Raw genomic sequence first — 17,224 nt, 5'->3', positions numbered from 1 at the left:
CCCACCACTGAGGGCTATTTAATAAATAGAATTGTTAACATCATCTTTCCTTGGAAAATTTGACTCTGCATCATCATTCTGGTTTGCAAATGCTGTATCTCTTGTTTCAGGCTTTCTCCTGTACATTTTAATCAACAGATTGCCAGTTTTAGACTATGTATTTCCACTATGTTTTTATGCTGGAAGTCAGAGAGACAGGTTCACAGTAATTGAAAGGCACCAGAAAGCACACCCCTCTGGAGGCATGTATGATTATCCATTCTCCTTTGCCTTCTTGTTAGCTCCAATAATTGACATTTTAATCAACACCCTACAGAGCCTTTCTTGCTGGGACTGTAGCAAATACTTGCACCAGTGCCTTACGTATGGACTGACAGACCATCTGCTAACCTGTTCAAATGAAAATCCCAACTGTATGTTTTACTTTAACAGTAAACAGTAACAGTAACTTGGCATTGAAGATCTCGATACTCTTGTCCTGTTTTCCTAGTCTCCAACATGCAGGCTGAAAAAAGAGTAAAAAATTGTCATAGGTTGATTCCTATGACAAATTCTTGATCCTCACATTTCTTTTCTCTTGCTCCTAGCACACTCCCTTACAAGGTATGCTGTGAGGTACACACTCACCCTTTGGGAGACTGGATAGAGAGAACTTGCCGATTTCAAAGCTGGGAGCTTAATCCAACTTGAATTCATTTAAGTGATGACCACTAAAAAAACCAAACCAGTGACATGCTTGATTTGTCGCACTTTAAAGCGGCTTGGGGGATCAAGACAAAAGAGTACAGGAGGAATTTTATACCTTCATACTTGAAACATTGTACAGAATCTGAGCCAAGATATTTGTGATCTGTTTGCTCTTCACAGTTTTAGCAAATCAAAATATAAAGCACAGCCAAATAATAATGACTAGCACCAAAACTATCCTAAGTGATAGAGTTTGGTTTCACAAAAAAGAAGTTTTACTAATGAATAGTTTTCTTGAAGAAAACTAAACTCTGCTATTTTTGTAGGACAGCTCAATTCAGTCTCTCCTGAATTGCATTGTTCTACACAGAAGTTTAATATACACCAGACCATATATGAGCTTAGTTTTAGTTTGTGCCAGTTTAACAGGTGTTCCAGAGTCACAGAACGAAACTGGAATTCCTATGGTGCATGTGACAGGTAGAAAGAACTTGCACTGAACTCTGGACACTTAAAACCAGACAAAAACACAGGGGCTACTGGTCTGCAGGGCTCCCTTCACTGGCAGCAGAGAGACAGATGCTTTATTTACAGTTTTCTTCTGCCTCGAATGTCCATGTCTGCTCTGTAAATGCCTAAAATTAGGAAGATTAATACCTTGTCTAGTGTCAGTGCCCGTGCTTGGGAAGATTCTCTCTTTCCCTCTCTCCCACTTATTGAATTGCATTATTGGAACATTTTCTAGTGTTCTGCAAATGCATGTTTTTTTAAACCAAATCATTGTTGACGCTAATTTTGGCTTCCTTCCCAAGTCTTCGAAACAATACAAGAGTTATCTGTATCAGTCTCTTGAGCTGCATTTTACTTTTATTTTAGCAGAACTAACTAATGAATAGTGCCACTCTAAATACCATATTTTGCAGGGAGATGAAAGGTTCTACTACAATTTCAGACAGTGGCATCAGAAAGGAAATAACAACATCCCAGCCTTTCAGGTTTTCTCTGAGGATGATAATTTAGAAGTCTGAACTCAGAGTCTCTTTCTAGGTTTGTCACCAAGTTATTTCCAATTCGGAACAATCACACACCTACTCATGCAATTTATTTACATTTACATATACTTTCACAAGACCTCACTGTAACACTGTCAATTATTGCCATCACAGAAGAATATTATTGACAGAATTATCAGGTCTTTTTAAGGAATTAATTCAGCTGCCAATAGTGCCAGCATATTTTAACATTATACATGAAAAAGCAGCTTGGTGCAAGCATACACTATCTGATACAGCAAACAAGGCAGCAAACTCACTTGCAAAAAAAAAAAAAGAAATATCTTGTATATCTTCTGAGAAGAAAGGACATATGCAGATTGTGTCAAATGCTTATGTACAGAAGAAATAAAATTGCAAATCTACCTTAACAATGCTAATTTTCTGATATTTTTAATATGTTTTTTTGCTCTTCTTAAACCCAAGCCAGAAAATTCTTAATTTAATTGATTTAATTAAGTGATTTAATATTCCTCACTGCAGTAACTTTTAGAGTCCAAGGTCAATAGACTTTTCACTCTGCCTTGCATCCAAATAAATTTTTGAATGTATACATTTTTGAAAAATCTAAGAAACAGTATTCTGAGTACTTCTCTATTCCTATATTAAACACACTTTTTTGCAGAGCAAGTTTCCATCAAAAAATTATCTTCCCACACAGATAAGCATCTTTCCTTATTTACACAATCCAAGATCCTATCACTTTTGCTGGCTTTTAACAAAAAGCTCTAACTTTCCTAAATATTTCCCAAAAAATTTTGCCTCACTCACAACAACCTGAGGAATGAAGCAAATTGTTCTGGTTCCATGTGAACCCACAGGGATGTTTTGCCTTAGAGCTATGACAAAGTAAGGTAACAGAGAATGAAAAAAAAGCAAAACCTCAAACCACATAACCTTGCTCTGCTGCAATCTGCAGCGTTAAGAGGAGAAAAGCTTTTAATGGGAAGCAGACACAAAAGCAATCACTTGTTATCACCGCAACCCCAAACTAGAATACTCTCAATTCTCCTTAGGCAGAAGATGAAGAAAAGCACTACAAAGTTAGTGGCATCCTCTTCTGTGTGCTCCATGGACTGACTACCTTTCAGCTAGTTCATCATGTAGAAGTCACAGCAATTCTTTTTTATCTGATGCACATCCAATGGGATGCACATAAACATGAGACAGGTTAAAGACGTCAGAGAAATCTCAATTTCACAACAGTATATTCAGTGCGTATAGGAGTTTACTTTAGGGTCAAGGAAAGCCAGACAAAAGATTACAGTGGAAAGAAGAAACATTCAGATTTTTGACAAAAGCAGTCACCAGGAGATCAAGGTGCTTTATTAAAATTCATGCAAGTCTTCTCAAGAGCACAAAACACAGCCTTTCAAATTGACAAACAAACCCAGAGACTGATTTAACCCTCAAATAACAAAATCATGATGCTCTGGATTAAAAAAATAAGAATTAAAAGAGCTTCCAACAAAAGAGATCCTGACACGGGCAAGGGACTGGAAGTTGTCCTTGGAAAAGAGGAAATCTGAAGCTCCAGATCATTTTTTTGGTTGCAAACTCCATCAGTAAAAACCTTTTCAGTAAACTATAAGAATATTTATTTATAATTTATATATGTAAAAATAATACTACATATATAATGTATAATGTAGACTGTAATAATATGCTATATATTATAAAGAATACACAAAAATAGAATTAGGAACAAGATAAAGATGAAAAACTGGTTCAGAAGTTTTTTATTGATGTTACAAAAAATATTTTCTTGGTATTCCTCCCACCTTGATGGACTGTTTTGCATGCATCCCACTTTGGAGACTGCTGCAGTTGGCCTTTTCTCCTCCTTCCTACTTCAAAGGACATTATTTAATCTCTTGCAGCTCAGTGACGAATAGCTTTTACCTTGAGTTAATGCAGAGAAAATAAACAACTATGATGGCAGTGATCCGGTGACTGGAATTCAGGACTGGGGAAGTGTGGAGAGATGATACTCAGCCCATTTTGTTAGGCATTTTACTCCATCACACATTCAGGAAAACTGGATATTGGTGGAAGAGAATTTACTCATAAGGAGGGAACTGATCAGGAGCATGAGTTATTAGAGAAAAAAAACACCAAATATTAAGTTTTAGAAAAGGATAATGAGATAAGATAAAGGATAATGAGAAAAACGTGAGAAGCAATCTATTTCGATTGGGAGAAGAGACGATCTTTAACTGTTCTGGATGCTTATCAGAAAACTAAAGAAACATTGCCCAGATAAATTAATGACAAAATGATTGCAGAGCTGGTGGAGAACACCATTTTCAGAAAAAAAAACCCCTCATTGCTAACTGTTAGCCTTAGACAGCGTTTCAAGAGTCTATCCTGGTCCACTTCAATTTCAAACTTTCTCCATAAGATTTTGAATGTAGATTCCTAGGTGCATATGCTATGTACTAACAAGACAAAATTGGAAAAGGTGGCAAATCCTCAGTAGAAGACAACTGTAATGAAAAACTGTCTTCATGAATTACATAAATTGTCATTAGTCAACAAGATGATGTTTAGTAAAGTCCAAAGCATCTATTTATTTTTCCATTATTTTTTCCATATCTCCACTTTACTTTCTATACTGCCTAAGGATTATAGCTGTGAGCCTTATAAAGGCACCTTCAAATTGGTCGAATAGGTATAAAAACAATATCCCTTATTACCACTCAGACTCTGCAATATTGGGGCACCGACAAAGACTGATGCAGATGATCCAATTGAGTGCCTATGCCTGTAACTATATCACATAGTATATTCTCAAACAAAGTAACTTCTGACTAAAAGATCAATTAATTCCAAGTTTTAACTGCTGTAACCTGAAAAGGTGTATCACAAATTATATTAAAGGATTTTGCATCACAGCTGACAGCAGATCTTAAATGAAGAGTAATCACAAGTTGAGGAATTAATGTTTTGACACCATGAAATTGTATAGCATACTTGTAAGCAAACACTGCCATTATATTAAAGAAAGTGACTTTATATAGCCCGAATAAAAAAAAAATCAGTAAATACATATGAAAAAACTTTTATTGCACAAATTCTGATGCAGGCAGTGATCTGAGAAGAAACAAATGACAACTACATAAATTAATTCTCAGATTTCCAAACCTGATTTCATGTCTTTCAGCATTCAGTAGTTTACAGGGTCCTAATGCTGTTTCAAAACTGATTATAAACAAACATATGGACATTAATTGCAAAATTTTGAGTACTCATTGGGAGTTTCAAAGAGCAGGCCCACTGTGCTGTTTACTTGAATTTGCTCTCCCTTTCCTCAAGCACACACTCATGCTTGGTGCCACAAATACTTCCATCAGAGCAAGCACAATTGCCACAATTCCAAGGCAAATTGCCATCTTGCTATTAGAAATGCACCAGAGTTGATAAAAGTGAGCTAATAAATTAAAATTCAAATAAAAAGAGAAGCAAGCTCTTATTCCTTCCTTTTACAGGTGCAAGAAGAGCAGTGCTCCAATGATCTTCAATCTGAGATATAACTCATTACCTGTATTCTGAAGAGGGAGAAGCAGGGTATAAATGACTCATTCAACAAGGTAACAAAGTCTCTTTCAATCCAAGACGGCAAAGAAAGCCAGAAGAACCTCAGAAATTTGTAAACATTTGCTTATAGTTTTGTCATCTAGTTAAATATAAAATTTCAGAACTGGAGACCAGCAGAGACTCACTGGTATGTATGAGGCATTGATCCTACTGACGTGGGATAGAGAAGCTCAGAGTTGCACAGAATTGGAGTCCTGCAAAAAATATTTGATAGAAAAAACTCTGCTCCAAAAACTGTCAGTCTAACCAGGCAAAAGAAGCGTGAGGAAAAAAGTGTTATACATTTCCCATTTGGAAGACAGAGAACCTAAGCAAAAAGTGACAAAGCCACGTAAGGATGCAATAGAAAGGAGATCTCTGGTGCTCACTCCCAGTTTAAGCTGTGGTATCTAAACAATACAGTCACCTAAGGAGCATTTAGGAGGAGCTAAAAGTTGCCTGCTGATGGGCACAGGTCAAACTCAGGCTCAGTCACATCTTCTCTGGTTCCACAACTGCAGCTGTTTTTTTGCCCTTCACTAGACTGTAATCACTGCAGTCTTGAGAACACATAAGGCAGCTCCTGAACACTCCAATTCCTGAATGAGTACTACAGATTCTGATGACAACCAAGATCACGTTTTGGAAGCAAATATTAAACTGCTGAGAAGTACAGCAGCCTTTGTTGCCTGAAAGCAGCAAGTTCCTGTCAGCTTTACAAGTTACTGCTTTTGTGGGTCACTAACTCCAGCTCCCGATTAAGATGAATCACCATTTACCAGTGGCAAGACCCTTGGCTGAGAGGACCACAGACAGGACTGAGGAACTCAATATTCAACAAAAACGTTCCAATCTAGACACCTGATGTTCAGTTATCACATGAAAATATTTGGGTGATAGTAAGCAGCTCAACTCTGTCCTGAGAACACATAGATTTTCTTAAGTTAAATTATTTAAAATGCAAAGAAGGATCAAGTCAAGCACATGAACCAGCCCAGAATTTTAGCTGATAGGGTATCACATACAGCAGGTGAGAATTATTGCCTCTTCCTTTATCTGCTTCTTTGACATTTTAAAAATTGTTACACCAATATTTTTACACAGACATACAGATCAGCCAATTTAATTACAGCTCTTACTGTCTTCTCATATGAAAAGAATGTTGGGTTTTGTTTGTTTTTAAAATTGATGTGGTCTGTTCCCAACAACAATTGTGTATTTATGTGATCTTGTTCACAAAGCAGGATGAACCACTGAGACTGCCATCTCTCCATTTCAGCTTGAGTGAAGATTCACAAAATCACTTAATCCTTTGTTTTTTATGGTCAAGTCATCACTTTTTAGGCTTCAGGGTAGATAAGCAAACCCCTTTTTAATCAGTTTCAGCAGCTCAGTGTAATTCTTATAGAAATTAAAAAGGTATCTTCTTTCAACTCCACTGATTTACATTCCAAAGTTGCTAATCTCTTTGCAACTTAAAACTACGGTATTCAAGTATTCCCATATCCATGGACATTAGGAGTTTATATACTCCAGTCATGCAGTAAAACTACTAAAGGCATTTATCTACTTGTCAACGGGATTGTTTTCAGAAGCAGTGTAGTTTAACTCCTATCCCCAGCCTGAAGTCAGCAAACTGGATCACACTGTTCCAGACTAACAGCAAAGGGAATCCAGAAAAGACAGCCTGCCTTAGCTCCACCTGTAAGCACAACCAAAGTACCCGATTATTATTAGCCACTTGTGTTAACTCATGTTAAGCCATCAAGAAGAAACAAGAAAGTAAAAATAAAACTATTAAACAGCCCAGGAGGAAGAAAAATTTTGACTGTGAAGAGAGAAAATGCTTCCATGATGCCATTTTAGACTGGCATTTTCAGAACAGTTTTATATTATTGAGCTTTCTCCCATTCAGTCAAAGCAGCTGCCTGTTGCCTTCTGACACCCAGATTTCTTTTAATCATTGAAGACAAGATGCTGTGTTCTGATGAAATGCCCTTCCTGGCCATCCGTGGTAGAGAGAATTAAAAGCCTTACCAATCCTTTTGAAGTACAAATCTTCACCAAGTAGGTTTCATGTCTCTTGTTATTGTTGCCTCTCTCAGAACAGCACACTTTAGGTGGAACACTGAACTGCTTACTTATCTTCTAAAATGCACATGAGAACACATGATCTCTGTCTGCACTTCCACTCCCCTCTTTCTGCATTCCCAAATCTCATTGTTCAAGCAAAAAAACCTTGATAACTCCAGACTGCAAAAAAGCTCATCCCTCAAGTGGCAGAATTGCTTACCTGAACATGGGTCGACAGATTTTCCTTCTTCAAGCTCCATGCCTGACCTGCAATGTGCTCTGGAAGACACATATCTGTAGAGGATGGGAACACTAGAGCCTCCAGATTGTACCCTGACAGCACTCTGGGAGAAAACATACCCAGCTGTATCACGCTGATCTTAAATTGAAAGCCAAAAAGATACGAGCATTTTTCTGGCCAAGAACCAAGTACAGCTATACAAAGACAATCCAGGGGCCCAGTCAGCAGTTTAAAATACATTTCTCTAGAGCACTGTACACGATACAAGTTAATAAGCTCTGCCAGGGGGCCACAGCAGGTGCTCTAAGGGCAAAGCAGTGCTGTAACTCAGCTGTGAAACAGCAACTTGATCAGAGATTGCAATGTGTATATGGAACTGCCCCTATATGCATTTATTTCTTGACCATAGTTTAGGCAGTAAACTCAAGAAAATTTAAGATATCTACCAAATTTCCTTCAGCATTTCACAACAACATTAACCTACACTTCATGTTACAGTTTCCCCTTCCTGCTGAGCTGGATTTCCAATTAGAGAACAATTTAATTTTTAATGTTAAAAAAAAAACAAGAAAGAAAAGCAGCACCTTGCCAACAACTTAATATTATCTAGAGGAACACCATGTTGCTCATTCATCTCAGTGTGCAGATAATTTTTAGCTCAACTAATTAAAATTACTGTAGTACAATTTTAAAGCAAAGACATTTCTCTTGAAAGGTAAATTAAACATTCAAAAACTGGACAGCATGAGACACATCAAATTATTGGTAATTCAGAAGCGTCAGATGATTTAATGTGTGTTCACTATAAACTGGAAGAGAGGAATCCTTTCCTCCTCTCCAGAAGCTATTTTTGTTCCAGTTCATATGCACAACCTCAGCAGCTCTGAGCTGACAGAGTTCTTTCTTTAGTTCTACTGTGGGTAAATTAAACCAGACACTAAGCCAAGAAAAACACAACTGGACAGAGGGATTATCCAAAGGAAGCCCAGTGGGAACCACAGATAAGTAATTTTTTTTTCAGACAAGAAGACGTCACCAAAATACCAACTGAGCCAACATACTATACCCTTAAACTGCATCCAGTAGCAGAGAGACTGCAATACAAGTTACAGGATTCTCCATGAGCTCTCCATCTGACTTTCAGATGCCCACGCCTGAAAGAGTAACACCCTTTGCAGACAATATTACCAAGGACGCAGTTTCAAAAGAACAAGTCACTAGAACAAAAGAAAGGAATGCTGCAGTTCAGCTTTCACCACTATAAATGGCTTAGCAATATTCACAGATTTTACAGAGATCTTCTTGCTGCAATCTGTTTCAATTTGCAAAGCTAAGAGAAGTTAAAGTGATAACCTTTACTTGAAAGGCAATTACTTCTTGTACTTCAAATAATAACATGCCCTTTACAGATTTAAAAAAAAAGCCTCAATACTGTAAGTCAGGGTATGCATTTATCAGATAGATTTTTTAATCTAAAAGACACAGCATTCCAGCCAGACGTCAATGTGGAACTCAGGGAAGTGACCAGCCAGCATTCTACAGGCAGCAGCTTATCCTCTTGGCTGATGTTCTGCATAGCACAGGTTCCCACCCTTCCTTCACCTATTTCTCCATCAAGCTGAGAGATCCATGGTAAGATCAGATGGTTATTTTTCCAGTCAGGGTGCCCAACCCACAGGGAATGGGTTCAAGTTACAGATGCAACCTTTAAGTCACTCTCCAGCATAGTCTTACTTTGAGGAAAAGATGCATTAATTCTGATACGTTTTTCTCAGTTTTTCTTTCCCTGTGGCTCAAAGGCTTATCAAGCTGAAACAGAGTGAAGCTGACAGGAATGCTCTTGGAGATTTTGCCAGGAACTTGAATAGAAATAGAAAAACTAAGCAGAGCATGGACACTTTCTGACTTCTTGTGTTTGCCAAAAGCTCCCAGTGGCAGCACAAACAAAAAAATGTGCTTGTAGAGTCAAGGAAAAGCATACTGATGGGTTTTCATGCACTTGGAAAGCTAACAATGATAACAAAAACAGAACTTCACAGAACATGAAGTTGGTCAAAGCAGAAACTGTTCTGAATGCTTTTTCAAGAGAAGTTTTAGTATACCTGTTTACATTAAGACTTGCCAAGTCCTCATTTTGGCTGGTTAAAAGCTGTAAATTGTAGTAGTAGCATCATCTAACACATACATGGCACTACATGGCAGACAAAGTTATCCAGAATGTCTGAAAATCATTGAACTCAAAGGACAAGAAACAAGAGCATAAAGATCAAACAGGACTGGCTACATTGTGTGAATATATAGAATAAATAGCTCCAAGTTATTTATTTTTTTTCTAGTGGCTGGAAGGGACAGAATACAAAAAGATACGTACTAGAAATGGACACAAAAGCTCTCCAAGAAAGGGTAAGACAAAAAAAGCAGGGAAAAGGGGTAGCATAATAAAAAATTAACAAAATAGATAGGACAGGCTCCAAAGTAATTTGAATCAGATGAGGAAATTTTGAAGCTAACATAGAACTTGCCTGAGGAAGTAGGAATTCAAAAGAAGATGAGAAGACAGATGTGTTCTGAGCAGCTCACTGGGGATGAAGTGAGGAGCTGAGCACTCAGGAAAAAAGGCAGTAGCTCCAGAAGTCAGCACACAAAACCAAAGCAAAAAAATGAAAGGCCAGTGAAATCTCTAATCTCAGAAATGAGGCCCAAACCATACAAGTGCTCAGCTGCACAAAGGCTGCCTGAATGTGATATTAAGTGCCTTATGACAGGTACAGATTACCAGTCTCTGAATGTGTTATGTGCAGTTCTGTTAGGAATTACACAAAGCACATGTGAGAGGCTGACAGCAAAACAAGTGGGTTAAAATTATATTCAAGGTGTTGTCTTTCCTTCTGTAAAACTGATATTGTCACCTGTAATTTGTTCTTCCCAAATTAAATTTCTTATCAGTACACAGAATAAGAAAGGCATCTAGATACACAGTATGTTACTGTTACAGTGCATTTATAGGAACAGCTAGGCATCCCCACAAAATCATTCACCAAACCAAGAGCAAACTGTGGGAGGACAAAGAGCAACCACATAATTAACTGCTGTGTTTTCCAAAAGCAACAAAATACTTCAGTGATTACAACTGAGATTAACCACATCACAGCAAGCATCATCTTTCTGATTTACATTACCCACTTGTCTTCCATCCTTTTCTTCCCACCACTATTCACACCTTATATAACTGAATATTATGGTGAGGACACAATGTATAGATGGACACGAGAGATCAACTCTAATTACAACGTACTGGTAACATTAACATTTTTCTTCACAGTAACAGAAGTGAAAGAAACACAAGACTGGGTAAAAATTATATTGCAAAGGTGGAAGAGAGCAGTGGAAAAATACTTCATCTAGCCTAACACTTCCTAACATCAAATTCACTTGCTGCACTGGTGAGTATCCTAACACAGTTTGGTATTTAGAATACCTAAGGAAATCCAGGGCTAAATACCAGTGTGATGCACTGCAGAATCTCATTTCTGCCACTTCTTCACTTCCAACTCACTCTCCCTTTTGCATTTTCTAGTCACATACTTTCTTTCAAACTGACCTTGAATTTGACAGAACTCCAACACTACACTAGATTTACAAATATGATTAAGGTATGAGAATAGGATACATTAGAGACCTTCTCCAGCCAGATCCAATTAATCACGCTACAGAAACACACATCCATGAACATAATTTCCAGTGTTGTGACATCCATAGATTAAGTACGCCAAGCCCAGCTGTAGAGAGAAAAGACAGAGCCCTCTGCTGGGTGAGAAATGCAGCTCGTCCTGTCTTTCCCCCACACTCCACTGAACACCCGTGGGCAGATTTAATTCTCCAAACATCCAGTCCACAAAATGGTATCGAGTTGCTGAGATTGACCTGCGAGTCAAGGGATTGGCCTGCAGAACCCAAATTTCTGCAGTTTCTACATTTAAAAGCACAGAGGAAAATATTCTTCCCATAGGTTTAATAGACTAATGTAACATCCTATCTCTAGGTGAAACAGGAAAACCCAGTGTTCCCTTATGCCAGTGTCCACTGTCAGCCCAGGTCTAGCAGTAGACCAAGTTCAGCAGTGTTATTCACATCACATATCTCACAGATGGCTTTTCTTACTGCTCCCCAACCAAACTCTTTCCATGTATACTCCCTGCCTCAAGAGACAGCCTTTATCTTGTTCAGGGGAATAGCTGAAACTTTCCACCTGCATAAGACTTTATTACAGCAGCAGCTGCAAACTACTGCTCAGGTGAAGAATGACGAGCAATGAAATACCAGAGTATGGTTCAGACAGCAGATGATGGCAAGGATCAAGTGCTTATACTAAGATATTCCAGGAAAATAACAATCTTTTTCCTTTCTCATTCATCCTATCTAAAAAACAAAGCTAGAAGTAACACTTTTCGTTCATCATCATTATTGTTTTCCCTCCTGTAGATTACAAAACACTCAGAAAAGTAGCTGCTCAGCCTGTAACAACCCAGTCTGCACCAATTCCCATCTACAGGCAAACCCTTTAATCAGAAAGTTCTTGTAAGGTTTGCTACAAGTTTCCATTGCAAACTTTTGCAATAATGCTGTGTTCACACTTGTTTGGCTCTAACACCAGGGGTTACTGATATTGCTTCTTTGGAAGAAGCAATAAACAACAATAAAACAATAAGCAACAGCAAAAAACACCGGAGGAAAAAGTGTGACAGCTGGAGATCTGTTTAAGCTCCTCATGGAGAACAGATGGGGCTAGAACTCCTGACTTGGGTATGCCATGCTCAGAGTAAACAGACACTCACTCACTGGTCATACAACCAAGCAACTCCTTCAACACAGCGTGCATTTATTTTCACTTTTCGAAAGATCTCCTTGTGAGTTGAAGCAGCAGAAAAACTCCAGTTTATGGTGTCATCCTGACTTTCACTGTCTCACATCCTGTCCTTGAACTTCCTTCAAGTACCAGACGAGTTGTTCAACCTTTGCCAGCACAGACAGCCTTTGGAGCTTTTTTGGGTTGAGACGTTTAATGGCAGAAAAAGGGACAGAGGAAAACAAAAATCTTATAATGCTCTAAAAAAAAAGAGAACACACTCTCAAAGTAACACTTCTATTTAAAATCTACAGTTAAAATTATTTTAGTGGCAAACATGCTGCTGCTCTATTCAAAATATGTTTTCCAAGTTAACTGAACAGCAGTCAAAGCACATCTGTACCTACATGCCCTGAAAACACACTCTTCTCATTATCAATTATTTTCTCTGAGCAGACTTGTGTCTACCCTTCAGAATCATCAATAATCATATTTTCTGATGAAAAAATAAACACTTAGGTTTATTTCAGCATTATTCAGAGATAGAGTAAAGAACAGAGCCAAAAGAAAGCTACTCAACCTGTAAGAAACAAAGGTCTGCTAAATCCAAGAGGTGGACAGAGATGCTGTGGTAAAAATTAAAGAGCTCTACAGATCCAATTTATGAACAGGCTCTTCATAAGCACTCTTTATTCTCAAATTCCAGTATGATGACCAGAGTCATGGAGTGGTCCTGGAAACCTGTCCACCCCCACTAATAAGGAAGGGTAAGAGCAACTCTTCCAATTCTTTGACAACAATTGCTCAGAGTTTGCATTTGAGTTGTAGGTAGGAAAGAGGAAAGCAGATCAGAAGAAAACACAGGACATCTAAATCACACCCATCTCTGAATGACAAGAACAAAAGGTAGGCGATGAAAGAGGATATCTTTTAACAAAAAACTCTCAATTTAGGTGCAGCTTGGCCCAGACTGGTACAGAGGATGCCTTCCATGTCCTACCTGCTCCATGGATTAACAGATTTTGGCCCTGCAGGCCTTTTAATTCACGAAGTTTTATCAACATAGCTGCAGTCTAAGACCAGCTCAGGTCAGCTGTGACTGAAGTTGTGTGGCTTTCAGCTACTTTTCAGCAGTTGTACTGCACAAGCTTCCATGAGCAGGAGAGATTTATCTTTAGCACTGACAGGAGCTAAAGACATTCTTGGAAAAGGATGGATCTTCACTGTCTAATAAACTTTGTTTCTCTGCATGCCTTGACCTCATGAGCTTCCTCTGTGAAAGACTTAGGGGTCTCTCAGATCTTTCTAATACAGAATTCCAGAGCAGCAGGAAACATGCTGACAAGACATTCCACTGCAATATAAAGCAGACATACAACAGTATCATTGCACACTATCTAGATGAAGCTATCATTGACTTATAAATAACATAAAGAGAAAAGAATATACATAAATTTTAGGCGAGTATGTTCTTACTGAAGATAAGCGGAGGTAAACTGACAATCTTGTTATTTGCACAAATACTGACACAACTCCTGGGAATTGCTGAGAAAACAGCACTCAGCTGTTTCCTCCATCAGAACATAAAACACTCCATGTGCCAGTGAACGATTTCACATTGTGGACACAGCCAGTGCCTGTACTGCAGGCAGACCCTTAGTTGACCATATCAGTTCCTGGAACACAGGCCTTGGTACCAAAGTCAAATCCCAGCATTATTATTTTCAGCACCTCCTTGATAGGCAATTCTTTGCTCTCAGAACTCACTGCCCATGCAGGCTGGGAAGCAATGGCCACAACAGGCCTTTGCTAAGTGCTAGAGGTACCTTGGGATCACACCCCTCATTCTGTGTGCTCTCCACACAGGTTCTCTACTCTCTCCTTACCAATGAAAACTGCAAAAGCATCATTTCCCTTCATCCCAATATATACAACCATAGCCACCACAAATGATTATTAACTGTGAGGGCACACAGAGTTTCTACACTTAGTGGTGAACACAGAAATATTGTACTGGCACTACTGGTTTGGTGCTCCACAAGGAAGCAACTTCTTCTCAGAGAGCTGCACTGGATTTCATCAACAACTGTTACTTACTGGATTCTCCTCTAGTACTTCACGGTCGCACAAGTAAAAGGCGTTTCACTGCTTTTTAACTCTGGAGGCAGGCAAAAGGGAAAATGATAGGCTGAACATTTCTTGGGTGTTTGCACTTGGCAGATTGAACATCAATAACCCTAGATTAAAAGCTTCAGGGTTACTAAACAGCCAAATTTATAGTTTCTCATCATGTTAACTGACACAGAACATCATACTTCAATGTATCCAAGAGGTCTCCTGACTTTTGTCCTCTTACTTTTCTGAAAAAGTAAAATCAGGACAGAGAATTAAAAAGGAAAAAAATAAAAAGTAAATTAACACCTAACCTCCCTGCCTTCCCCTCAGAATAATCCCAGATTAGACTAGCAAAAGTCTCATCAGGTGCAGGTATTCTTCCTTTTATTCCCTGGCACAGAAGCACAAAGTAGACGACACCGAAGAAAGACTCTCATTTCATATGCATGAGACAGATATGCACTTCCTCTGAGACTTATACATGAATAAGAATCTTGTTTACTCCCGAACACAGGCAAGTCCGTAATTAATTTCTTTTAACTTTCATGAGACTGCCGTGCACTGGGAAACAAGGTTGTGCAGTATAATGCACTAGGCTATTAGAATATTAAACAGCAACAACTCACTTCTTGTATGGCCAGCTAAAATCAACTCAACATATGCCCTCTCTGCAAACTACCTGGAAGTCTAACTGTTTACTAACAAGACTAGGTTATACTGAAAAGCCATCAGCTTCCAACAAGGACAGATTGCCTTATTCATCCTTGACTGTGACTTCAGTAAGATTTCAATTTCTCTCCTGCTTGTCACTCAAAGCATTTCGCCAAGATTCCTATTTGTCTGTATACACTATTTTCATAATCCGCTCAAACATTTACCACCTGCAGACACAGAGTGCCCTCTAGCTCTGGCCAAGCTCAAAAAGAATTTTCCTAAGGCTCTGCCTCCCTAAAGTCCAGCACTCAGTCACAGGAGACAGCAAGAGCACTCTGTTAACTGTACCCTTACCTGTTCTGGGGTCAAACAGCTGGTTGGCCTCCAAATCTGTGAAAGTGCTGAAGCAGATGGGGCATTTAAAAGAGGCACGATTGGTGGAGTCTCTCTCATCAGTCTCGATCCTGCGGCGCATGTGGTCCAGCTTGTACTTGACCACATTGACAAGCAAGCGGTAGTTGATGAAGTAATAGTTATGGCGTGTGGTTTTGCCGTCAGGGGCTGTCTCAACCCTCATCCTGCATTTGATGAACTTGTCACCCTTAAGGGTGTTAAGGACAGCCCTCAGCTGCTTCCTGTCGAACTTCAGGAGCTCCAGCATGTCCTCCTCCTTCACGCAAGGGTTCCTAATGAGAATGTCCAGAGCCAAAGCATGCTCAGTGCCATAAAAGCCACGCACCACATATTTGGCAAGGCGTTTGAGAGCTGCTGGGACCTCAGTGAGGACGTCTGGGTCAGTCATAGCAGATCCAGATCGTGAGCTTCATGTATACTGCAACGAAAAAAAGGCAGATGAATCTTAGCTAGTCTTCTAACTTCCAAAGTTCTTATTTATCTTACCTAAAGGTAAGAAAAGGATGGGGTGTTTTCCATTTCCCCTTCCTAAGCCTTGTACTGTCTCCTTAGGTGTCAATAATGCTCATTCAAAGCAAAATGATGTAAAACTTTCTTAAAAGCACACAAGAAATCAGTACCAAAACATACAGCAGATTTCATTTGTATTCAGTCACAGTCAACCCAGCTATAGTAAGAAAGCTGTCATGAAGCTGAGCTCCAGAAGACAGCTTTGGGATAGCTGAGACCTGTAAATTGGAAAAAGAATAAAATGGCTACAGCAAGAAAGGTCCTAAGACAGCCCAAGAGTGAAGTCTGAGGGCCTCGGCTGACATCACTTGACGCCAGTGTAAGCAGCCCTGTCTGGTCTAACACCTCAGCCATCCCTGGGCAGAGATGCATTATGAGGACAGCTCGCTGTACAGGCTGGTATGCATTCAAGCAAAAGCTCCGACCTGCACCATGAGAACAGATCCTTGCTCATAAATAAACCTCAGTCAACTATCTGCAGCATGAAAACCATTAGCAAACCAACTCATACATCACAAACTATTTCAGCCTTGTTCTTATACGAGCAAACAGGTCATTACAAAGGATGGAACCTTCATTTAAAGTCCTACTCTCAGGCCTTAAAAGCCCATGAATAATATAGCGTAATAAATGAAGCAAAAATCAAGACATACTGAACATGAAGTGATGATGTGTTTAAAAAAGAAGAAAGTAGTCCATGAAGTATACTGTGAGTTACATACCATCACTTACCAGGCTGTCTGTGATAAGACAATACTTTCTAAGTACTCTACTTTCACTTCACTTTTCTTCACCATAACATCAAACGGCACAAATGGTCATGACTGTTAAAAGCTCCTGTGACATACATGGCAATGTATATAAGATCACATACAAGGAATTCCTCTCATTTTCAGCCCTGCCAGATTTAGCTCACAGACAACAGCAGTGATTCAAGGGAAGAATAAAGTATTCGAGATGCTTTTGAAATACCCATTCAGAAGGTTGCACTGTCAAGTTAACATAAAATAAGACTCCGAATTATCTTTTTTCTGTAACAATTTTCTATGCTACTGT

The 17,224-nt window shown here is 38.9% G+C and overlaps 1 protein-coding gene across 1 annotated transcript in view; it reads right to left on the bottom strand.

Annotated features, from left to right (window-relative positions):
• The window catches only part of GTF2E1 (general transcription factor IIE subunit 1), a 49,202-nt gene that overhangs the window by 25,236 nt on the left and 6,742 nt on the right, over positions 1–17,224 (bottom strand). Inside the window, exon 2 of the mRNA XM_014888885.2 lies at positions 15,599–16,076. Coding sequence (XP_014744371.1) covers positions 15,599–16,046 — 448 coding nt within the window. The 5' untranslated portion in view covers positions 16,047–16,076. The remainder of the gene's footprint in view (positions 1–15,598; positions 16,077–17,224) is intronic.

Source organism: Sturnus vulgaris, chromosome 2, assembly GCF_052056855.1.
Source record: "Sturnus vulgaris isolate bStuVul1 chromosome 2, bStuVul1.hap1, whole genome shotgun sequence".
NCBI lineage: Eukaryota > Metazoa > Chordata > Aves > Passeriformes > Sturnidae > Sturnus > Sturnus vulgaris.
The sequence above is the reverse complement of the archived record's forward strand: the minus strand, read 5'-3'. Positions and strand labels throughout refer to the sequence as shown.